The sequence below is a fragment of the Xyrauchen texanus genome, chromosome 18 (genome assembly GCF_025860055.1).
Source record: "Xyrauchen texanus isolate HMW12.3.18 chromosome 18, RBS_HiC_50CHRs, whole genome shotgun sequence".
Classification (NCBI taxonomy): Eukaryota; Metazoa; Chordata; class Actinopteri; order Cypriniformes; family Catostomidae; genus Xyrauchen; species Xyrauchen texanus.
The window spans coordinates 22167123-22192948 of record NC_068293.1 but is presented as its reverse complement, the minus strand read 5'-3'; the positions used below and the strand labels follow the sequence as shown (position 1 = coordinate 22192948).

The window sequence follows — 25826 nt, the reverse complement described above, 5'->3', positions numbered from 1 at the left end:
CGAGGGGGAGTTACACAATATTAGGCAGGTGGTTTTAATGTTGTGGCTGGTCAGTGTATGTACTGTATAAAACTGGGGGGTCCTTCATGAATTCACAGTATGTCCACCTCTTAAGACACCACGACAACACTAAAATCCTTCATAAAACCATAACAACCGGCTCCGAGGTGAATCACAACATTTGAAACTTGGTTTTGAGGCAAAAAAGTATTTGAAAATTGGACAAAGACAAAGGTACTGTGTACTTATCGTGTTTCATAAGGGCACTAACTACAATCCCATGAAGCATTGCGAATTCTGTCTTTGAATAAAAAAACGATGGGAATATATAAAACTATAGATTTTAGGTTGTTGATTATAAGTGTAGATGCAATACATTTTACGTTTATTGCAAAATATCCCGATATGTTCAAATATATGTAGTTTAAGGGTGAAGGGACACCGTCTCGATTGCATAATTCACAGTGCATCATGAGGTCGCTCTGAGCCACGTTTCGTGGGTTTTGTTGGACGTGGTTCTCTGATTGATGGATCTTTCTCTGCTGGACCAGGGGTAATGCAGTTGTTTACCATGAATTCCACTATCAAACTCAATTTCTAAACAATGAAGTTGAGATCACGCAGACTGATGGCTGCAACGGAAGCATATATCATTGATGAACAACCTCGGAGCTCATGGTAGGTCTGTCTTTAAAGGTTTATAAGTTATAGTGGGAAATCAATTAGTCTATGGGATAAATTAATGGGATTTTTAAACAAATATTTAAACAAATAACGCTGCTCTTTTTCTTGTTTGTTTTCAAAATGATCTTTTGGAGGGCAGGGTTTTGGAATGAGGGGGCGTGGCTTATTCAATGCCTCAGTCACGTGAAAGCTTCAGAATGCTAAAATCACTTACAGCACCTTTAAGACTACCACATTTTTAGAATTTGCTCTGGTCTAGATCGAGCACTGATATTCAGGGGTGTAAAGTAACGAATTACAAATAATTGTATACTTTTACATGAGTACGTTTTAATTGAATTGTACTTTTACTGCGCTATTTTCCAACCGTCTGTGTTCACTAATTCCCTGTCCTGATTTTATTTTTATCTATCAACATGATTGGCTAGGGAGAGTCTCATGACTCCCGTCAAATCACACGTAAAAAAAACTTGAATGGCAGTTGCAGATTTGGCGCCAACTATGGAGAATGCCTCAAGCACAGTTTGCAGCTGAACATAACCGGCCGCACCAATTGCATGATAGTGTCATATGAGTTTAACTTGCTCAAGCCAGATATCAGCATTAATCCTGCCTCTAATTTGAAGAAACTTATCAAGGTAAATGTCATATTTCTACTTACTAGATTCTGTGTGTCTATAACGTAGCCTGTAATTTAACTATCTATCACTAATATTATTGGGCTGCTGTGAGTTTAATGCAATGTTATCAATAAGGCTGCGCAATAATATTATCTAGATGTTTATCGGAAAAAAGAGCGATGTCCTTTATCAAACTTTTGAGTCGCTTTCTATATTTATCCTGTGTTCTACATATAGAATAGGGGTGTTCATTACATCAATCGCGATAGCAAGAGCACCACTGGTTGGTTGATCTAGATGAAATATAAAAGATTGACTTTATATTTCCTGACGTCTGTAGCCACGCGCTGTTTGATTGACAGGCGGCTAATGTTTGAGTGCTAATGCGGGTTCACGCCTAAATTATCAAATACACTTTATAATTCTGCCAATGGCCATCTTGGTGAGGATTTAATGTAAACCCAGTTGTAACGGACAAAAATGTAAACGAATCAAGCACTGTCTAGTAGGCTATGTCATATAAAGGATATTAATCAAACAACAATAACAAGGAAACAAGAAGACCACTCACTGCTTTTGGCTTAATAACTTGAGTAGCTTTAGAAGTATTAATGTAATAGAATAAAACAGTGATATTTTTTATAATAATATTTTTTTTAAATATTGTTCGTTTTTAAATAATACTGACCCCTGATGTAGAGAGTGTGTTAATTGGTATAATAAATTACCTGGAAAGTAGAGATGATACAATTATTTATAATTATGTTTAGCCTTTATAAGATAAACATTTGCAGAGCAAGACTTCAGCAGAACATTCCACCAGTCTCAAACATCAGAAAATTGTGCAGTAGAAAGAGAACACAACTATTTCTTGGCTTAAAAGATACAAGAACTAAATCAATCTTGAACATTGTATCTCAAAAAGAGGTCAATGTGGCCCTCCATGTGCTACTTAAAGAAATAATTATTTATTTTTAAATAAAATTATCTTATAATTTACTCACCCTCCTGCCATCTGTCTATGACTTTCTTTCTTCAGAACACAAGTTAAGATTTTTAGAAGAATATTTCAGCTCTGTCGGTCCATTCAATGTAAGTGAAGGGGTGCCAAAATTTTGACACTCCAAAAGCACATAAAAGCAGCATAAAATAATACATACAACTCCAGTGGTTAATCAATGACTTCAGAATTGATATGACAGGTTTGGGTGAGAAACAGATCAATATTTAAGACAATTTTTGCTAGAAATTCTTCTCCCTGCCCAGTAGGTGCCAATATGCATGAATAATGCGAATCACCAAAAACAAAAGAAGTGAAAGTTAAAGTGGAGATTGACTGAGCAAGGAGGATAATTAATATTAAAAAGGAATTAAATATTGATCTGTTTCTCCCCACATCTATCATATTGCTTCTGAAGACATGGATTAAAGCACTGGAGGCTCATGGATTAGGCTACTTTTATGCTGATTTATGTGATTTGTGGAGCTTCAATATTTTAGCACCTATTCACTTTCATTTTATGGACCAAAGAGCTTAAACATCTTAATTTGTGTTCTACAGAATAAAGAAAGACATACACATCCAGGATGGCAAATAATTAGAGAATTTTAATTTTTGGGTGAATTACTCCTTTTTAAGCATGATGTAGCCCCTGTACCAAACAGCTTTTCCCGTGCCTGCTCTACCTCCTCTATTGTGCAAGACATGACGTGCCAAGTGATCATGCTTATTTAGCATTTTTTTGCATTCCTTGCATTGATTTGATCATGTTTTATGCAAAACAGTAATGCTCTGTCTGTGTTAAAGGAAATTTAGACCCTACACATAAACTGATTTTAGTGTAATTGTTTCATACATTACGATTTAAAATTATGATCAGTGTTTTGAAAATAACATTTTAATATTTTAATTTCATATCTCCCATTTATTTTTTGGAATCAGATTCATGTAGTGTTTATCATAGATAGGTAATTAATTTTAAAAGTTGGCATACAGTGTTCATTATAATGGGGCAGAGGTTTTGCAACTCTGTACTCAATACTCACCACTCATGAGTACTTTTAAATGAGCTACTTTTTTTTACTCTTACTTGAGTAGTTTTTTGGAATGCTACTTTTACTCTACTCACACTAAATATTTTGGGAAGTAACAGTACTTCTATTTGAGTATGATTTTTCAGTATTCTTTTCACCCCTTCTGATATTACAATAACTAGATTGTGGAAATTAAGAGCTATTTAGTCATGGCTCAGTGAGGCAGTGTTAACTTAGCTGAGTCATTACTATGCTCCCAGTGTCTTGTGTTCCCAGGGTCCCATGTTCCCCAGCTCTATATTCACTTAATATGACATGGGCTATTGTGAGAACTCATCAAAGCGGGTTTCTGTTCCCCAGCACTGCTGTACTGTCAATATAATAGGCCTACACTTGAGGGAACTTATCAAATGGTTGGAGTCATGGAATCACTAAAGATTATAGCATAATGATTCCTTAGGTGAAAACTTGCCTAGTATAAATGTGTTTGAATCTAACTATCACTCTTCACATCTGTTTTCTAACTGATATAAAAAAAAAACATGATATCATGACTTAAGTATGTAATTTAATCCTGATTGTTTTTGCCTCCAAGTAGCATATGCTAGTTTATTTTTATTCAAAGAGAATGTGAGATGTGCACGTGCAGATCGCACACCAATGTTCCAATTTAATTTTTTAAATAATATTTATGTATATTTAGATATTTTAAATTTAAACGGGTAAAATTTGATAGGAGGGTTAATGCGAGTTAACAGAATATTGAATTGGGGAATGTATGACCCTGGGAAAATAGGAACTTGGTGTGATATGTTCTTTAACTCTTATGAAGGAGGAAGCGGAGGCCAGGTAAACAGTAGACGTAAATATTTTATTTACAATGCTTTTCAGTGTTCTACACAAACACACAAGACTGCTGCGTGTGTCACTCTCTCTCCACTTCGGGGGGCTGGATTGCCCTTTTATCCCTCTCTAGTCTCACTGCAAACAGAAATCAGCTGTTAGAGGTTATTTCCCACAGGTGTCAATCCTTACTGCCTCCTGGCATCACTCTCTGCAAACTTTGCTCGGCCACGCCCCCCATCACCACACTTGGGACCCTGGGAACATAGATACGCTCCCATCTTAGCTACATGAGGGAGTCAACCTGAAGTTAAAATTGATATTTAATCATCTTAGAAATTGTGATGATATTATATTTCTGTAAAAAACAAAAATGACATGATGGAATGTTTTAGAATGAGGAAAAAACAGCTGATACCACAAAACATCACAGAATTCATTAATTCATTAATCCATTAATCCATTACTTAATCTCTTTTAATTTAAGTGCTGCCGTTTTCCCTCCAAAATAATGTCACTTTCTGGGGGAGGATGTCATAAAGAAACTGCTGCCGGTTGCAAGAAAACCGTTAGTGATAATTACACAATTATAACTACAAAAGGGTTTTTGTTAGTTTGATGAATATTATTAAAAAAGAATAATAGAAATGTATCACTTATGGAATATTGTGATAAAATAAAAATAACAAATAATTTCCATCTTCAGTATTTGATACAATATCTTTGCGGTACATTTTCATGGCCCAATCATATATGCGATGAGTCCAAATGAACCACACACCATTGAAAGTTATTATAAAGTTTCCCTGTTAATGAATGATGATTAATTATTGAACTCATAAGATCTTGACCTCTAACATATGTCGCCCATGAGATGTCTTCATGAGGTTTTTGTTTTCCTCTTAAATTAATTACAGATCCCACGTTGTCTGCATTAAGTTCATACCAGTCGCCGACACATGGTAGTTCTTTTATTTCTGTCATCCTGCCTCAATCTACACTGGATTTACTTTGACAAATTTTCCTTTTGTTTTTAGATTAAATTTATTACCATGATCACAGAAGATCATCAGCAATATGTTGTTTTACAAAGGGGCTTTGTAAATTAGTCCTCAGTAATATTAGTCCTTTGTAAAAACAGGAATGCTCACAGAAAAGTCATCTCTATTTCAAAAAGAAATACACTCCTTTGGATGAACTCCTTGACTGTTAGAAAAAAGGACATCAAATTAGGATTGACTAAGTGCCAAGATATCTGAACTATAAACACGAGTCAATGTTTGACTGTGTGCATGTATATTCATATTTTATGCAATTACATTGTTGATGTGATACTCTATTTTAAATGTATTGAACAAATTTGCAAACTGATGGCAAAGGAGGTGCAATTGGTGAGTAAATAATATGAGGCATGTGCAAGGGATTTACAATAACTTTCTTTTTTTACCTGAAGTAAAGCCAATATTGCTGATATTGATACACTAATGCAAAGTTTTTGTGATTTCTGGGAATAAAATTGGTAATTAAAGCCATTCATTACAAAGCCATTACTGACGATAAATAGGCCTAAATTACGAATTATATCAGGCACTGGATGGCGCAGGGACAAGTTTTGAAGTGAGGGGCCGCAAACTGAGCTGGTTGTTACGTCATCGCAACAACATTCTGCAGTCAATATGGGAAATTTATACAGACCAGCTTCCAAGACTGTAAAAATTACAGTGACTAGTTAGTTATCCACATAAATATTAATCAAAACTGTCTCCATACACAGTTCGAATGTGGACGTAATCTAACTAATGAGATTAAAATCTGTTTCCACACCACCGACATAGAAAGAGACTGAGAAATTATATTCACAGTTCACACATACCTTTGAGACAGCTGTCTTCAGTTTCAGATACTTCTGGAAGACTGTATTGGTTCAAGTGCAGTTTCTTGGGCATAGGTTCCTCCTTTTTATGTGTCTGGTATTGTTTGTCTGAATTCAACAAATTTGCGCCAGCACAATATGCCCTGTGTTTTATACCATTTAAAAAACAGCATGTTGTATTCAATATGAAGAGGTAAGGGTTAAAGTTATATCCTCATCGCCAGTAATAGAATACAAAGCAATTCATGGTCTGGGGCTTTTGTAGATCAGTGGTTAGTTGCTAAAACTACATGAAATTATAGTCCATTCCAGGAATATACTGTAATGTCTGTTGTTGTTTATGCTTGGGGATTTGCTATTGGCCGTTGTCTTTGTATAATTAATGAGGTACATCTTTGTAGGTTTTGGAGACTGTTTGGGGTTGTTATTCATTTACATTTAAAAGTAATTGAGGGATATAGTTATGTTTCAAGCTCTGTTTGATGTTAATTACTGTATGTTGTTTTATGTTATGACATTAATTAATTTGTTTAGTTACCCCTGGTGAGATATATCTGATCCTGTTTGTTTAATCTGGACTGAGGCATTAGAAGTGTGTGCATTTTCATGTCAGCCTAAGTTCAGTTGAGGGTTGGCCTAAAGTGGGGGGACCATATTAGGTATGTTTTTTATTTAGTGGAATGGAAGAACTCCACATGAGGTTTCTATTAGTCTTTGTCATCATGACCTCTTGCAAGCACCGCTTTCTCAGCTTGAACAAGTGCTCTGACTGAGTGGTATCTGTGACGGCTGTGTTCATATGAGTGAGAAATAGTCCTTGTTCAACACTAATTATTTTTTTATGTAAGAATCAATAATGTATCGCTATTTCAAGATTGATCTGCCCATCCCTAGCCTGTGCAAGTGTGTTCTCTTACGAGAGGTTCTCTCGTATTGCGTAAGCTAGCTTACACTACGGGAAAGATTAATCTTTTCTGAGATATTGAAGCCAAAAAATTATCCTTAATTTTTGTATCCATTGTCAACGCAGTGCGGCAGCTGCAGACCTTGAGCGGGCTATCTAGCGAGCTCATAGGTTGCTCTGCGGCAACTGCTGCAGCCTATAGACGAGCTTGGGCGAACTCGCATCCAATGAGAGGCGTCCGCGCGCTCACTGCATCAAAGCCCGCCAAAATGGGCGTGACTAGATTGCATATAAGCGTAGTTCGTAGGCTGGAACCCTGATTTTCATCTCTTCAGCGAAGCTCTTCGCATCACTGAACTGGAAGCCGCGTCGCCGTTCGAGGGGCATCAAGCAAGCGTGGACAGTGCTCGAAGAAGCTGGCCGTCTCAGCCACCTTCAGCCATCCTGCGAGCTACGCCATCCGGCGACGTATCCTTTTTAAAAGCAAGCTAATTCTTAAGAACTTCACAAAAGAGTACGAGCGTCTTTTTCAAGATGCCTCGCTCCACTTGCGCCTCATGCCGCGCTCCTCTCAGCACCGGAGACCGCCACATCATCTGCGCTCTCTGCCTGGGACTGGGGCATGCAGAGCTCGCCCTCGCCGAAGGCGGATGCGATCTCTGCGAGGAGCTGCCGATGTCGACCCCGCGGGCTCGACTCGGCGCTCAGGACCGAGCCGCCGCCGCCTTCCATTCAGCCAGCGAGAAAAAGCGCCGCTCTCAAAGGCTGCCGGAAACAGTGGTAGAAGCGATTGCCTCGCCAGAGCCCATCCCTCGAGCATCGCCTTCACCCTCCCCACCCACACGGGACGCGCAGTTGCCGCCGAGCGGCTGCTCTGCTGCCATCTCGGACCGAAGAAGCGGAGGATAAGGGCTGTTCCATCATGGCTTCGACAGCGAGGAGTGGTCAGGCTCACACGCGTCCTCCTCGGCCCAGGAATCCAGCAGGACCCGCGCCGAGTCGAGGGGAACTAACACGCCTCCTCACACAGGCCGCCGACCGCCTCGGGCTCGAAAGTGGTCACCGCCCTTGAGCAGGCACCCAACAGACTTGACGGCTGCTTTCACAGAGCCGCCGCCGTGCAGCACCCGCTACCCGGCCGCTCCCTGCCTGCCGGAACTCCACGCCGAGCTTTCCAAATCATGGAACGCCTTTCTCGGCCAGGGTCCGATCCCACGCCTCCACCTCTCTTGCTTCGGTGGACGGCGCCACTGAGAAGGGCTACGCTTCCATCCCTCCGGTCGAGGATGCGGTAGCAGCACACCTTTGCCCGCCCTCCGCGAGATGGCGGTCTAAACCAGTGCTCCTGTCTAAGGCCTGCAGAACAACTTCCGCCTGTGTTGGCAGCGCCTATTCCGCCGCCGGCCAAGCTGCATCTGCTCTGCACTCTATGGCCGTCCTACAGATCCTCCAAGCGGACCTTCTGCGGGATTGGGATGAGGAAAGCAGGCATCCAGAGGTGGTTGCAGACATACGGAGTGCTACGGACCTCGCCCTCCGCGCTACCAAAGCTGCAGCCCAAGCTATAGGGAAGTGCATGGCCGCGCTGACTGTGACCGAGAGACATCTGTGGTTAACGCTAGCCGACATGAGAGAAGCAGAGCGCTCTACGTTCCTCAACGCACCGCTCTCTCCATCCGGTCTCTACGGCTCCGCGGTGAGTGGTATCATTGACCGGTTTTCAGAGGTCCAAAAAGCCACACAAGCCATGAATTTCTTTCTGGCTCGTCGCGCTAGCTCCTCTGCAGGCCGCTCACGTGATCAGCCTCCTGCACGAGCCTCTTCACAGCGCCCAGCTCAACAATCTCAGACTTCTCAGCGTCGACAGGGCGGCCGCCTCGATCAGCGCCAGACAGCCGCCGCAGACCGCCACCCCCGCGGGCCTCGATTTAAGGTAACGCTGAAACCAGAGCAACCGAAGTCTTCCTAACTTTGTTGAACAAACGACGGCTCAGTCCCGCCAGGCCGGACCACCGTCAAGGCTTTGCCCCTGTCAGTCCCCTTCTCTCAGGCTACTACAGTGGTGAATTTAGCAGCCAACAAGCCGGTGACACTGCCCGCTTGCCTGCACTCAAACGCCGCTTTCACGGCGACCCAAATAAATCTTGTAAAGAGCAAACATGTCTTATGTGTAGAAAATGTGCCCACAACCCAGTGTTCGCCCCTACACACAAGCATAACACATCCCGTGCCCCTATCAGAGCACGCTCTCATAAAGCTGTTACTGAACCGCTCGAGCGCCAGAGTCAATGAAGGCGCTCACAAATGCGTCGGCGCTACCATTCTCTGGCCGCTCTGTCACACCCACCAGCCCTATGTGTAGAAAATGTGCCCACAATCCAGTGTTCACTTCTGCACACAAGCACTGCATGTCTCGTGTCCCCACCAGAGCACGCTCACATAAAGCGGTTACTGAACCCCTCGAGCGCTAGAGTCAATAAATGCGCTCACCGAATACGTCGCGCGCCCATTCTCTGCCCGCTCTGTTACACGGCCAGCAAACATTCCTCTGTGTGTAAGTCCCGTGCCCATGACTATGCTTGCGCGATCACGTAACAGATGTGACTCTTTCCCCATTCATTCCAATCGGAAGTCACTCACAAAACAGCCTGTTCATGCTGTCTCGCGAGCAATCATGCATGAACACACTAAACGCCGCCACACATTTTGTTCAGCTCTGTGTGCGGCAATCAGAGCGAATTGGCCATTCACCCTCTAGCATTACGCTTCAAAGCGTGGGAAGCTATTCCAGGGATATCCAAGTGGGTGTTAAGCACAATACAACAGGGCTATTTGCTACAGTTCGATCGCCGCCTCCTCGCTTCAGAGCTGGCTCGAAACCACTGTGAACACGGAAGCAGCGTGCATGCTTCGCTCAGAAATAGCAAGCCTTCTGTGCAAAAGGGCCATAGAGAAAGTGCCACCCTCTCTGAGCTGAGTCGGGCTTTACAGCCGTTATTTTCTTGTTCCCAAGAAAGACGGCGGCCTCAGACCCATATTAGATCTCAGGGTTTTGAACAAGGTGCTTGCAAAAAGACCGTTCAAAATGCTTACAATCAGGAAACTCCTCGCGCATGTGTGCCAGAGGGACTGGTTTATTTCTCTCGATCTGAAAGATGCATACATTCAGATTCAGATAAATCCCCGTCACAGGCCATTCTTGAGATTCGCCTTTGACGGCCAGATTTATCAATACAGCGTCCTCCCGTTCGGCCTGTCCTTAGCACCCCGTACTTTCACGAAGTGCATGGATGCGGCGTTCGCACCCCTGTGGAGTCAGGGTTTGCGAATTTTGAACTATTTGGACGACTGGCTGATTATGGCACAGTCACATATGGAGCTTCTGTCTCACAGAGTAGTTCTCCTCAGCCATCTGAACAGTTTGGGTCTTGCAGTCAACTGGACCAAGAGCTCACTACAGCCCAGTCAGACAATTTCCTTCCTTGGAATAGAACTAGACTCCGTGGCAATGACGGCTCGCTTATCTACACAGCGCGCGCGCTGTGTTCAGCGACTAGCCGCATCTTTTCAGATGAACAGCCTCACGCCCCTGGACAGTGGCCGAATGGTATCAGCGGGGAGTGACAATGGGAGCTGTATCTCGCCGAAAAGTCATCTCGACAGACGCGTACAACACGGGTTGGGGCGCGGTCTGCGAGGGCTCTCCGGTTTTCGGCCTATGGTCAGTTCAGGAAAAGCTCCTTCACATAAATTGTCTGGAAATGATAGCGGTCGAGTACGCCGCGGCGCTTTCTCCCGGTCATTCAGGGTCACCACGTCCTGGTCCGTTCGGACAACAGATCTGTGGTATCCTACCTAAACCGTCAGGGCAGTGTCAGATCCAGGAACCTCTTCCATTTGACGAAACGCATACTGAGTTGGTCCCAGTGCCACCTGCGCTCGCTGAGGGCGACGCGACGTGCCAGGCCACCTGAACGACGGCCCGGACAGACTGTCCAGAGACAATATTCCCCAGGGAATGGTCCCTGCACGCTCAAACAGTCCAGACGTTATGGCACCTATTCGGCAGAGCAGAGATAGACCTCTTTAGCGTCCAAAGAGAACTCTCACTGCCCAATATTTTTCTCAAAAGCGAGGACGCACTGGCCCAGGACTGGCCCAGACGCCCGCTTTACGCCTTCCCTCCCGTCTCGCTATTGCCACAGGTAATGCAGAGGATCAGGGAAGCGGCCACTCGGTGCTCCTCATAGCCCGCGTTGGGAAAATCAGACATGGTTCCCAGAGCTTACGCAGCTGTCACTGACAGCGCCGTGGCCCATCCCAGTGAGAGCAGATCTCCTCTCTCAAGCTCGCGGCACAATCTGGCATCCCCACCCAGAGCTGGGCTGCATGCGTGAGTGATCAACGACTACCCGTCGCTCTGCCAGAAGGAGTAATAAACACCATCATACACGCTAGAGCCCCTTCCACGAGAAGACTCTATGCGTCAAAATGGTCTGTGTTCTCAAAATGGTGCACCGACAGAGACCTGGACCCGCGGACATGTGGGGTGTCGTCGCTGCTCAGTATTCCTACAAGAGCTGCTGGATAAGGGCAGATCCCCATCCACGCTCAAAGTGTATGTGGCGGCCGTTGCGGCGTTCGCTGAACCCCTGCACGGCCAGTCATGGGGTAAAACGAGCTGGTCATCCGCTTCCTCAGGGGAGCTAGAAGGATGAACCCCCACGCTCCCATCGGTTCCTATCTGGGATCTTTCTATAGTTCTCGAAACTATGTAAGCCCCCCTTCGAACCACTTCAATGCGTGGATTTGAAATACCTTTCACTCAAAACCGTTTTCTGACTGCCCTATCATCAGTCAAACGTGTGGGAGACCTTCACGCGCTGTCTGTCAGCTGCGTGTCTTGAGTTTGGACCAAGTGACTCCAAGGTCATTTTAAAGCCTAGACACGGCTATGTTCCCAAGGTGATCGGTACTCCTTTCAGAGCACAGGTAATTTCCCTATCGGCGCTGCCAGCATCCGATAGCGACGCGACGCCAATCTCCTTTGCCCGGTCAGAGCACTGAGATTGTATACTGCGCGCTCCGCCACTTTCAGACGCTCTGAGCAGCTTTTTGTTTCATTCGGAGGGCGCACCAAAGGTCTCGTCACCTCGAAACAGACACTATCTAGATGGATAGTGGACGCTATTGCTGCTGCATACGCCGTCAAAGACCTGCCATGCCCGTTGGGCATTAGGGCTCACTCCACTAGAGGCATGGCATCCTCGTGGGCATGGTCCAGCGGGATTTCCATTCACGACATATGTGTGGCAGCGGGATGGACTTCCCCTCCACCTTTGTCAGATTTTACAATATGGAAGTGCCCGCTCTGCAGGCAAAACTACTAGCGGTTTAATACGCTACAGCTCCCCTGGTGAGCTGCACTGATGGGTCACATTCCACACAGACCGGCACCGCCGCTCTGTCGTTCCCTTCCCACTATGTGCTTATGTATTACACAATCAATGACCCGCATTCTTGCCGGCCAAATATTATTTCCCCACTCATAAGGGCTCCCCGGTCCCCCTTAATTCCCTGGGGCTCATACAGTGGATGCTTGGCGCGACGGCGTTGACAATGGGTTCCCGTAGCGTAAGCTAGCTTACGTAATACGAGAGAACCTCTCGTAAGAGAACGTATCGGTTACCTAACGTAACCTCGGTTCTCTCTAGATGAGGGAACGAGTATTGCGTAGCCGGCCGTGCTTCGCGCCACGGCGACTTTTCAGCTTCAGTCAATGAAAACCAGGGTTCCAGCCTACTGAACTACGCTTATATGCACTCTAGTCACGCCCATTTTGGCGGGCTTTGATGCAGTGAGCGCTGGACGCCTCTCATTGGATGCGAGTTAGCCCAAGCTCGTCTATAGGCTGCAGCAGTTGCCGCAGAGCAACCTATGAGCTCGCTAGATAGCCCGCTCAAGGTCTGCAGCTGCCGCACTGCGTTGACAATGGATACAAAAATTAAGGATAATTTTTTGGCTTCAATATCCCAGAAAAGATGAATCTTTCCCGTAGCGTAAGCTAGCTTACGCAATACTCGTTCCCTCATCTAGAGAGAACCGAGGTTATGTTAGGTAACCGATACGTTAGTGTACAAAGTGAATTTACATTAGATTAACTCCTTAAAATCCATAGTTACATGCATATACCGTTCTCTGTGGTGCAACAGGTGAGAAATTATGACTACTATATACTGTGTTCTGTGCTATGACAGCACCCAAACTCTTTCCGTGACCTCTCTGTACTTGGACAGCATTCGTCTGCCACCTCAACATCACCTGCTGTTTTGCAGAGGAGTGCTAATTAAATTTGGAATCCAGTTACAGAAATGGTAATGTGATTTCCAAATGGGGAATCTCTTAATCTGTTCATTTAGGTGTTTAATTACTAGTGAGTGTGTGAATTAGTGATGGACAGCACCACAGCATTTCAAGACGGATGTTGTCGAGATACATTAAGAAACGTGCCCGCATGGGTTGTGTTCAACATTCGACTAAATCCAAACAATGAGCTTTAGTGGACCTTTTTCACGGCAGAGAGATTGGTATTTGACACAAGGCTAATTTGAATGTCTGTAAAAATCAGGACATGAAGGAGCTTGGCAATAAAAAGTGATAAAAGAAGGTGGTACTCACTGGAGACATTGGAGTTTTGTGATCACCTGGGATGAAAGATTTAAAAGTCCATATCTGAGTGGCCTCTTATTTTATTTATTTTTTTAAATGAAAATGTTGTCATTATTTCCTCGCCCTACTATCGCTCCAAACCTGTATGACTTTCTTTGTGGACCAATATCCTCAAATGGCATTTTGCCATATAATGTATGTGAATAGTGACTCTATGCGGTCAAGCTCCCCAAATTACGAGTCTTCTAAGCCATGCAGTCACTTTGTGTGGAATAAACGGACCACAACTTAAGTCATTATTAACTCTCAAATCAAATCATTGATCAACTCCAAATGACAGCACCCAAGTGCGGACTACAGCGTAGTTTGGACGTCAATAAAAGAGCCTAGATTTTCTTTCACAGAAAAAAAATAAAGTGGCTTTGAAGCAATATAAATGGTCTGCACTTATATAGCGCCTTTTTAACCTTAACGGTATTCAAAGCATTTACACTGTGACACATTCACCCATTCATACACCAATGGCGGCAGAGCTGCCATGCAAGGTGCTAGCCTGCCATTGGGAGCAACTTGGGGTTCAGTGTCTTGCCCAAGGACACTTCAGCATGTGGAGTCATGTGGGCTGGGATTCAAACCACCAATCCTACGATTAGTGGCTGACCCACTCTACCACCTGAGCCACAGCAATGAATAAACTTCAATTGTAAATAACTACAAAAAATGTTGGGTGAACTAGATGAAAGATAATAAATTGTATTGCTAAAATTAACCTCACAGAAATCCTTTTTCTTTTAAAGCATGAATAGTTTTATTGCTCTGTTGGATATTGTGAAGAAGCAATAAACTGCTACTAAACAGCCCCATTAAAAGCTGTTTAGCAGTCCTCATATTGTCACGTTGATCGTGGCTGGCAGTTGATGGTTCTCAAGAAATGCTTGCTGTTTATTACACAATCCACAACACCTATTTGAAGTTTGACATTTTAACTGCTGCTTTTAAACCAGACCCTTAATAATAGAGCTGCGGTGCAGTCAAAGGCCTTTTCTGGTGTTCAAATGAACCTATTTACTGTAAATGCTCCATTACTCTGAGAAATGTTCTGGCTCAGAAAGATACTACTTAGGTTGACTAGTACACAATGAAGCTGAAACACTTTTTCTAAGAGTGTTCACTAAATGCCTTATATTTTATATCAAGTGGGATGATCTAGGAGCAAAAGAGATTAGCTGGAAAGTTAAAGATTGTGAAAATCAAGTTCAAATGATTCATTTGGAGGTACAATGATGCATTTTGCTTAATGTATCTGGGAACATTTTCAGCTTGATATTAAAAGGAACTATTAAAAGAAAAGGCTCAGAATTAAACTGCTCGTATATAAGAATATGGTTACATTACAACTGGATATTACAGTGGTGTAAAAGTTTAACTATTTGTTACTTACCATAATAATAATAATAATAATAATAAATCTGATATATCGTTGTAGTTGTTTGTTGCAGTTTTTTGTGGTGCTGCTAGTGGTGCAGAAATAACAGACTTCACTTTTAAAATGATTTATTTCAAACTCAAGTATATATGAAACTAAGCATTTTCATTAATGACAGACAGACATACAGTATCGACAGACAGACAAAAGCACTGTCCTGTTTTTGTATATTATAAAATGTGCATACTACTACTAAGATAGTCCACACTGCTCTTTCAGTTCTTTCACTGTCCACAGGAGACAGGATGGAGTGGTGAAATATATGTGAGCAAACCCATGTGGCTGTGTGGATGACGGTTTAAGCCTGTGGAACATAAAGGTTCAGCAGATAAGGCTGTCGTGTGTCCCTACAGTGAATCAATATTTTTTCATCATTGCAGCTTAGCCAGAAAAAGGAGGAGTTGGATTTCAAAGCCAGAGAGCATGATATTTCTTCAGGCAGCTTGCTCAGCCTTACAAAGCACTATGTCACTCAGATTTTCCAAGTGAACTATTTTGTGTGGTGGCTTACTGTAAGTTACACTCAGTGTATAGCGAAATAAAGTGTAGTTTACAATGAGTACACTAAGAGAGTAAGCTGAGGTCTTTTTAACAAGAGCAAATTTACATGTTTGAAAATGTATAAGTAAAATTACAAAAACATTGTTCTGAGACCTTGAAATCAAAATCTTCAGTGCTTGAACATGTTAGAAGTTTCTCTGGGAGAGAACTTGCACCTTTTTACTTGCCTAATGCAAAACTTCTTAATATCTGTCAGAATCATCTCTCTTTGTTACACTGAATTAATCTTGTCATCACAATAATAAAGGTATTCAGAGACCTTTATTTTATTAAGTATGCTTAAAGCTGCACTACATAAATTTGTGCTGTCTAGCGACATCTGCGGTTGAAACTTAAAATTGCAAGCAATTTACAGAAGAATACACTACGTCAGTCGTGTTCTGGTACTGAATGATCATGACTGGAGACAGAGTCATATCGTGCTATTTTCATGTTGATATTATGTTATGCGATTAAACATTTTAAATGGAAATATTATTTGCTTTGATGAAGATAATCTCTTTTCTGACACTACAATCAAAGCACTTTTAGATAGAGAACAAGGGACTCTCCTCAGCCACCACCAGCTGATCTTAATAGGATATTCAAGTGTTTCATCTACTACTAATGTTTGAATTGTATTACAATTTTCAATTTAAGAGGTTAAACTCATAATATGGCTGATATGAGTTAAATAAAAGACTATTCTTTTTATACTGTATTGTCCAGCCTCAGCTACTACAACAGCATGTCTATGCAATGCACACAATAACACCATAAAATAAAAACATAAAATGAGGATTCTGTAATGATGGGGATAAAATATACTTTAAAAAATGTAAAAAAGAATATGCTTAAATATTCAATATAACAATAACAAGAAGTAAATTACAGAAGTCATACATATTAAACATGTCACAGTAACTTCACTGAACAATGTAGATACATCGGGATCGGTTTACACATGAGTAATGTTCGATTCATAAAAGCATGACAAGCAATATAAACTTCAACAGCCCTACTAGAAAACATACAGTATCCAAGCGTTATAGCAGGTAAACAACCTTGCCAAATGGATAACAGATAAACATCCATCTAGACAGCAGCAATGATGAACATGAACATGTGAAACTGTTGGGGTTCAGTGAATTGGTTCACTAACTGGACATCTCTGTAATGAATTCCACACTTCTCTGTCTCCAAGCTGATTCTGATTTGGATTGTGGATTTTTAAAATACCTATATTTGTGATTAGATCTTATGTTTATTTCAAAGTTAGGTTCAGGGAGAATGTGAAGATCAAAATTATGGCTAGAAACACAGCTAATATTAGTTTAAGCTAATATGAAAAAGGTCATTTTTAATTCAGTTCTTTATATTTATTGTGTATAATGTTTTCTTCATGGTCTCACTTTGACTGATCCTCGTAAAATAATTTAAAGTTCCACATACTTAAATGAGAGTGCACTTTCACTGTGGGAGACCATCTGTCCTTCAACCTTTGTTTTTATACTAGTCTCCACTACTTGATAAAATGTGTTTGTTAAACTGGCCAGAAATAATCTTAGAAATAGTGGCTTTCATCCAAGAATCTTTTTAAGCTATTGTGGTACAACATTGACCATTAATTTTCAGGTTCAATTTTCAGGAGTCAACTTTGCTCTAAAAAAAAAAAAAACACATCAAAATCTCCTACAGGTAAATGCTGTAATGATGTCACTTTCATCTAATTATTTCAAAATAGTAGCCAAATATAATTAGCTAATATGCATCAGTTATGGACAGCTGTATTTAAAGTTACAGCTGTGCACAAATCACCAAATCACACAATAATGGCTGGAAATGGAACCATATGTAACACATAATGATTTCTCATAATATTTTACAAGCCACATGTGGTCATGAAGTCAGAGTCTGGTAAGGGACTCTCTGGTCAGTAGCTTACAAGCAAACAATAGATGCTGTGTGGCTTTAATGAGGTATGATCTCTTGTTATTGTTTACATATTTGCAGTCCACAAGTAGGAATCATTCAGAAAACAGCTTGCTGTAATATCTCTCATCATGAGTTTTATTCATGCACAATAAAAAAGAAAAACTAAATAAAAACCGCAGCAGATAATGCTTTTGTTTGCATCCATTTTGGAACTTGACAGTCACATGTCACTGTCAATATTCATTGTATGCAAAAGAGCAGCATTTTGCTATATATAGACTTTTGTTTTCCACAGGACAAAGAAGAAAAAATCAGACAGCTTACATTTTGCTAATTTGTTTATACTTACTATGCATGCAGCATATTTTAAAGGGATAGTTAACCTAAAAATTTTAATTATCTCATCTTTTACTTACCCTCATGTCGTTCCAAACCTGTATGATTTACTTTCTTCTGTGGAACATGGAAATGTTCATGTTGGCTCAGTCATCTTTCATTTTCATTGTGTCGGGAAAAGAAATACAATGAAAGTGAATGGTGAATGAGGCTAACAATGGATTTAAATTTGTTTAAGGAACTATCCCTTTAAATTTAAGCAATCACTGGTTTGTTGGCCCAGCAAAGTGGTAAATAATGCTTTTAATAATGCTGATCTTGATCCAATCTCTGCCATTATTTTCCTTAATACTGGAAGAGCTGTCTTTCAGCTTGTATTTCACTTTATCATCTCCCACTCTGTTTGAAACAAGCCCTGTCTCTGTCTCTCTTTGCCACAGCAGGCCTGCAGGGACCCTGCGGCTGAGAGCTGGAAGTCGCAGCCAGCCAGTGGTACTGTTATTTTTTACTGCTGTCGAACTAGCAGTAACCAAAGCCGATAGCTGACTGCCGTGACTCAAGACCAAGTTGTTGTGTGAGAGGGCCACAATGTTGAGATAATGTGATGGTTAAGAGATGGGGTGGGATAATTCACCCAAAAATGAAAATTTTCTCATCATTAACTCTCATCATTAACCCTCATGCAATCCCAGATTTGTATGACATTCATTCTTCTGTAAAACACAAACGAACAATGAACTTGAATGGTGGCCAGAACTTTGAAGTTCCAAAAATGACAAAAAGGCCACATAAAAGTAATGCATATGACTCCAGTGGTTTTATCCATATCTTCTGAAGTGAAATGATAGTTGTGGTTGAGAAAGAGGTCATTATTTATGTCCACATTTACTATAAATTTACTCACTGCCCTGTAGGTGGCGATATACACAAAGAATGTGAATCACCAAAAACAAAAGAAGTGAAAATGGAGATTTATAGTAAAATAGGACATAAATATTGGTCTGTTTTTCACCAACGTCTATCATATCGCTTCTGAAGACATGTATTTAATCACTGGAGTATGGATAACTTTTATGATGCCTTTCTATGTTTTTTGGACCTTCAAACTTCTGGCCACCATTCACTTGTATATATTGGACCAACAGAGCTGAGATATTCTTCAGAAAATGTGAAACTCATACAGATCTGGGATGGCATGAGGGTACGTAAATGATGAGAGAATTTTCATTTTGGGGTGAACTATCCCTTTAAATAGTCCCATGCAAAACAGATCATTATCCAATATTTATTCACATGTTATGTAAAAGAATTCTACCAAGCACATGCAGATAAACAGAACAGCTACTCAGCAGGACTAGCAAAGCACAAATGGAACGTTAGGGAACGTTTAAAAATGCCTGCATCATTAGAGGCTCCCATGCTGCTTGAAGACTCAAACACCACACGCTCCCTCCAGAGATGTGACCTTCTCACCAGTCCCCAGGCAGCCTCCCTCATTACCCTGCTCACCATAGTCTTCCAGTGTGGATACTGGAGCGAGACTTACATATAATGAAACCATGAGACTTCAGTTGCCATGTCAACTCTCCCAGTATGTGCCCCTGGGGATTTTCCAGTCTAGGTGAGAGATGACATACAGTTCTAGATATGATGTAAATGATTTATAAATGGTGTGGATCTACCACAGTTGCTCTAATGCAGGAATAGTAACAGATGTTTTCTTTCAAAGGTGGGCCTGGACAGTGAGCACAAACTTAATGTCTCTTTACAAGTGAAGGGAAAGAATATATATGAGGACTAGTGAGGAATACATCCAGGTTAAGGTATTGAATCTAGAGGGAACAAAGAAAAGCTTCTTAAAACATAATTTATCAAGATATCTTTGACATAATCACTTCTTCAAATGCTTAATTAAATCCATATTGTAAAGTATATTTTTCTTTGAAAATGTTGTACTAGGTATTCATTGATCCTGAACATTTTTGTTGGATCAAATAAATAAAAGCAGCTGAGGGAGACTTGCCAAGACTCCTTTTCAAAACGTTTTTTCTTTCACATGGCCCTGCAGTTAAACCCTGACATTGTTTGGCTTAAACATTTTTATTCCTATCAATGAAATAATCTTTTGATAAATATGCAGTCTAGTCATTCCAAACTACTTAACCTTTTTTAACACTGGCATTGGTTTGCCAGTAGGCTAAAAAAAAAAGCTCTTAAAAGTCTGTTTTCTACACCTGTCTTCCTTGTTCCGAACACATCCTAAAGGACATGAACCTTTCCACGTCTTTCACAAAAAGAAATGATAAATACAATTTTCATTGTCTTAATTACAAGGTCAAATCCATAATGCGATACACAATACTGCAGTGAGAAAACTACATAAATCCTATGGCAAGGGTGTGTTGTTTTATCTGTCAAGGGTGTCTGTCGGTGATAGCCCAGAGCCAGCTGCTCTCTAGTGAAGCTCTGAACCATGGTAATAATACAGAGCTGGTATGGAGCCAGACTCTTGGGATAAATGTGGGAACGATAAGGTGGAAGAGAAGTGAACAATTTAGAGTACTGTATATAATGTTTCTTGGGGACATGACCAGAGGTCCAAATTTAGTTTGCAACAGGTTTCAGACCATTTTCTAAATGTTCCCTTCATGCAAAATGCTGCACATTTACATGAGTGACTCTATTAAAGAAGTCTTAAAGGAATAGTTCACCAAAAAATGAAAAGTCTCTAATCATTTTCTCACCCTCATGCAATCCCAGATGTGCATGACTTTTTTTCTTCTGCAGAACACAAATGAGGATTTTTAGAAGAATATACCAGCCCTGTAAGTCCTCAAAATGCAAGTGAATGGTGGCCAGAACAATCGACTTGGGTCCGACGAGACCCGATATTCAGATTTGATTATCGGATTTGAGTCAGTTTTTTAAGAAGGACAAATAAACAGGCCTACCAAACTTGTTTTGTGCACGTGCTAGGGGCCGTTCACACCGAACGTATTTTTGCACGCGTCTGTTCTGTTTTCCCATTGTTTTCCTATGTAAACATGCTGGACGAATGTCTTTGACCGTTGCACCGCATCTCGCTGTTTCTTCAGCAGCACCGGCAACAGCCAGCAGCCTGCTGGCACCCAATGCTGGAGTCACTCAGCACGCCTTGGATTCGAACTCGCGACTCCGGGTGTGGTAGTCAGCGTCCTTACTTGCTGAGGTTGCCGGCAATTTATAAACACTTTGTCAAGTTAAAAAGAAACACATTTCAAAAAATTTCACAAATATTCAATGCTCTGAACAAGTTCAGGCTGCATTGTTTCAAATTATTCCAGATTGTTCTCCGCAAAGCAAAGTTTCATTGCAAAAACAGTAAGGCAATACTTTCTGCTCTAGTGTACTGAGGGGCTGCCGTGCCTTGTTAAACTGTATATGTTTACAGTTTCAATATTGTTACGAATGTTGCCTATATGCTTACATAAAATACAGCCTATTGCAACAATATTTGCTTGGAGAAGAAATGATAAAGATAGTGAGTGATGTCGGGTTAGGGTTCGGTTCAGGCTTATAATCTGACGGTATAGTTCGGGCCAGGTAGGGCCACGCAGTCTCAGGTACAGGCCGGGTTTGGGTTTTATTCTAAGGCCTGTGCAGACTTCTAGTCCAAATATCACATAAAGGCATCATTAAAGTAATCTATACGACATTGAGTGGTTTAATCAATGTCTTCTGAAGTGACCCAATTGCTTTTGGGTGAGAACAGACCAAACTATAACTCCTTTTTCACTGTACATTTTGCCATTTCAGTCTTTAGGCATGGTCATGATTTCAAGCTTGACTACACTTCCTAGCGTGTGAAGCATGTGCAGTGCACTAGATGGCGCTATGGGAAGTGTAATCAAGCATGAAATCATTATTGCCAATGAGACTGCGGTCTGTTCCCACCCAAAACCGATTGGATTGCTTCAGAAGACATTGATTAAACCACTGGAGTCGTATGGATTACTTTTATGATGCCTTTATGTGATTTGGATATTCAAAGTTCTGGCCAACATTCACTTGCATTGTATGGACCTACAGAGATGAGATATTCTTCTAAAAATCATAATTTGTGTTCTGCAGAAGAAAGTCATACATATCTGGGATGGCATATATATATATATAAACTGTTAACATATATATCAAGACAGTATGTTAATGTAATGTCTTTGTTCTATTCTGTTGAGCGTCTGTAATCAATCAATATAATAGAGCATATTATATGGAAAATGTATATTTAATCATTCTCCCACCTTGACATTGGAGTGCATTGTATTACATTTATAGGCACTCACATGTAAGGAGCATACAGAAAAGTGCCTTTTATTTGCCTATTTTATAGTATTATATTGTGGCCATGACGTAAACAAGTGGACTGAATGATGACTTTTCCAGAAAATTGTGAGTTTGTGCATCCTTTTGTTTGCTGATATTAATTTGATAGATGAGTCGTGTCAGTATTTTGTTGTCATTTATTAGTGTCACACTCAAACAGCCTTCAAAATTAAATTAGAAGTATTCCCACTGTACTTAACTGTGATAAGTCTTCATAAAGGCCTATAAAGGAATAAAAAACTCTGTATTCTCCAGAATAAAATTGGACAAAGAGCATCATGTTTTTTTTTTAAAGTTCATCAAAAATATTAAATTCTGTGATCATTTACTCTAAATAAAAAATATTTGAAGAACGTCTATGCAGCTATTTATCAGTGATTAGGGGCCGCCAAGCCTCAAAAAGTACAACAAAGCACCATTAAAGTAATCAATATGACTCATGATCTACCAGTGGTGGGCCGTACATAAAAAGTCTAGGCCTTCACTGTGATTCATTAGGAAAACAGAGTTTCACAATGAATAAGACACCCTATGCCTTTGGGCATCATACATTATGTCACAGCTAAATAATAATACCAATTGACATGTTAAAAACACGTCCAAGCACGAAAGCCAGAACTTGAAACGACACTTAATGCATAAGGAAGCCTAATCTTAACTGCAGCATGACTGTTTGTGAAATGAACATCTCCCAAACAGACATTAAAAAAAAATCATAATTGTTCATATGAATCTACCAAGGTCTTTAATACCTGGAAAATCTATCTAAGAATATTTGTGATTTGAATGTTGCTTGCAATAAATTTCATTTCGTCAGGGTACACGGTTAGGCTGCATTCCATTCAAGTTGGATGTGGGATACTCCTAATTGATATCTCCGACCATAAATGCATTTCATTCTCCAATATTCGGAACTGCAACACTCCCGTTAGCTTAGCAGGGGTTTGACTCTCATTAGAGATGTCTCCTAACAACCCAACTGTTAAACAACGCTGCAGCGCTAGCATTTGTGCTTCAGGACTACAATTATCAAAAGAGATTATAATGTTTTATGCACCTGTTTCTGCAGGCGTTTCTTAAACAAGCTTTAATATCATGTAATGTGGAAACAAACTCATTTATCAATATTATTTAATAAAGTGAATGTTTATCACTTACTTTGTATATCTCCCTGAGTGTCGACACGTTTGTGTAATTTACTTGATGTGAAAATCAGTCCTCCTTTCCTGTTTAATAAATGAAGCAATCACACGGTCATGCAGAACATCTCAGGTTTTTAAATCCATAAGGATCTCTTTCTCAATGGCAATAGCAGCAGTGATGACAGTCAACTCGTCAACAAGATCTCACGCTCTTTGCTTTCAAATTACATCACTTAAAGCGTGATTGCGTCACTCAAGGCAAGCTAGCAAGCTGTAGCAAGGGACTCGACCGGGACATATCCTAAAGATCACACCCACTAAGAACAAATAAATCAATCTGATTGGCTGATAAATCTGATTGAGAATGAAAGAATAAAAAATATGTATTTATTTATTTATCATGATAGGCCAGCAGAGAAGGCTTTGTTGGCCCTGAGAATTAGCCACTGTGATCTACATTCCAAGTCTTCTGAAGCCATAAAATAGTTTTGGTTGATGAACAAACTAAAATTCATCTTTTGTTGAAGACTTAAATTGCGGTTTGTTCCTCAAAAAAAAACTATCGTATGATTTCAGAAGACTTGGAATATAGCACACAGCCCCTGGTCACTACTTTCATTATATGGAAAAGAGCTGCATTTCTCAAAAAGATTTCTACTTTTTTGTTCCATGGAGGAAAGTCATACAGGTTTGGAACAACGTGGGTGTGAGTAAATTATAAAATTATTAACAAAGTTGCAAAGCACTGTGCTCGTGTTATCTTTGTCACTTGATTTGATATTATGTTGTCTATTCCAATTGCATTCATACATTAAATGGGGCTTAAGTTTTCAAATACTTTTCAAGCCCCTGCCAAATCTCTCTGTCCATCTTCGTGAGAAATATATGAAACAAAAGCATGCACATAGGCGACGTCTGAATGCGAATACAATATTGCCTAAATAGACATTCTCATTTTTTTGTGCTCACAACTATACTGAGATAACCTACTTTATAATACATGTCCACTTCTTTAACATGTAACAAGGCAGTTGCTGTTTTTGCGGTCATAAGTGAGTTGTTTTATTATCGTCACAAGCGTAATGGTACACTTTGCGAAAGTGGCTTTTCTAAAAACGAAATGTAAGTCTTTAAAATGTCATTTCTAGTGTTCGCGACCCGCATCCATTAAACTGTCTCTCTCTATCTGCATGTTTGTTTCCATCGTCGTTGGCATCCGTGACCGTCCTCACATTCACAGCGGACTGATCTGCCTCCTCCACGTCCCTCGGTTCTCTTATCTTATGCAGTCTTTTGTTAAGGGCATAGGGATCATTTCACAACACACCAATTATCAGTTTCGCATCGATTTCTACTGCCATCGCACTCGGAACAGCAGTGCTCAATTACTGGGAAGACTTTCTCGGCATGGCTCTTCGCCCACGCGTTTGCAAACCCCAAGTCCTGTGAAAGAAGACTACATGGAACACTATTCTCTACTGGCCGTCGATATGCTGGAGCTGGACCATCGCCTCTTGCATCTTTCTCCACCAATGAGAGCCACAATACCATCCCACCCCTCCCGATTCCATGAGACCATGTGATCCGGAGCGGTCTGGAAACCTGCCGCTCGCCTACAGTGCGTTATTGTGGTAAACAGGTACAGAGAAATGGCACTCCGCAAGACTGGCAAACTCGCGGCTCTTCCCGAGCGCACGGAGTGAGGACTGGATGTAATAACTTCGGTGTGTCACTCGAATGGGATATATGCTTTATGCCTCATTTCTGTTTCTCAAAACCACCTCTTGCGTCTTCTTTAGTTTTCTTTGTATTCTTCTCTTGGCTGTTGTAACATCTCACTCACCGATCACCCGTTGTAATTTCCTCTCGATACCACTCCTGGCATTGCCTTCTACACCTCAGCACTCAGACCTCTCTCAATCCGCATCTGCACCCTCTTGCTTCGGGCGGATCCTCCGGTCATCCAGAAACGACTGCTTCATGGGGCACACTCCTTCAGTCGGAAAATGTCCCTCTCTCGGCTTCTAGGCGCACCAACGAAGTTGATAACATTAGGACCAGGGCTGTCGTTGCGCGTCTGTGAACTGTGTCGGGGGAACTGAGATGGGTGTCTCGGTGGCGGCGGCCCTACGCGAGCCCCCAAGTCCGCACCAGTGGAGCCGGATAGTGGGACACTGGGTATGGATTGCGGTCTTGTCATTTCTCGCCACTTTTCCGGTACAACAACTTGGCGCTTTTCCGTCTTCTCTCAGCGACTGTCAGACACCAACTGGATGGAATTGCTCGGGTAAGATATTTTAAGTATTCCGGCCGCTGCTCCGGTCCGTTACTTGCCTTGAGGTTTTTGGGGAATGCACTCTGACATGTACTTGGCAACAAAAGACGGCTGTTTATTTTA

At 41.3% G+C, this 25826-nt stretch overlaps 1 protein-coding gene across 2 annotated transcripts in view; it reads left to right on the top strand.

Moving 5' to 3' along the window:
- Nucleotides 1-24714: 24714 nt before the first annotated feature.
- The window catches only part of LOC127659137 (tomoregulin-2-like), a 98607-nt gene continuing 97495 nt past the window's right edge, over nt 24715-25826 (top strand). For both annotated transcript variants that reach the window (XM_052148806.1, XM_052148805.1), the window contains exon 1: nt 24715-25715. In XM_052148806.1, the coding sequence (XP_052004766.1) occupies nt 25532-25715 (184 nt within the window). In that variant the 5' untranslated portion in view covers nt 24715-25531. The remainder of the gene's footprint in view (nt 25716-25826) is intronic.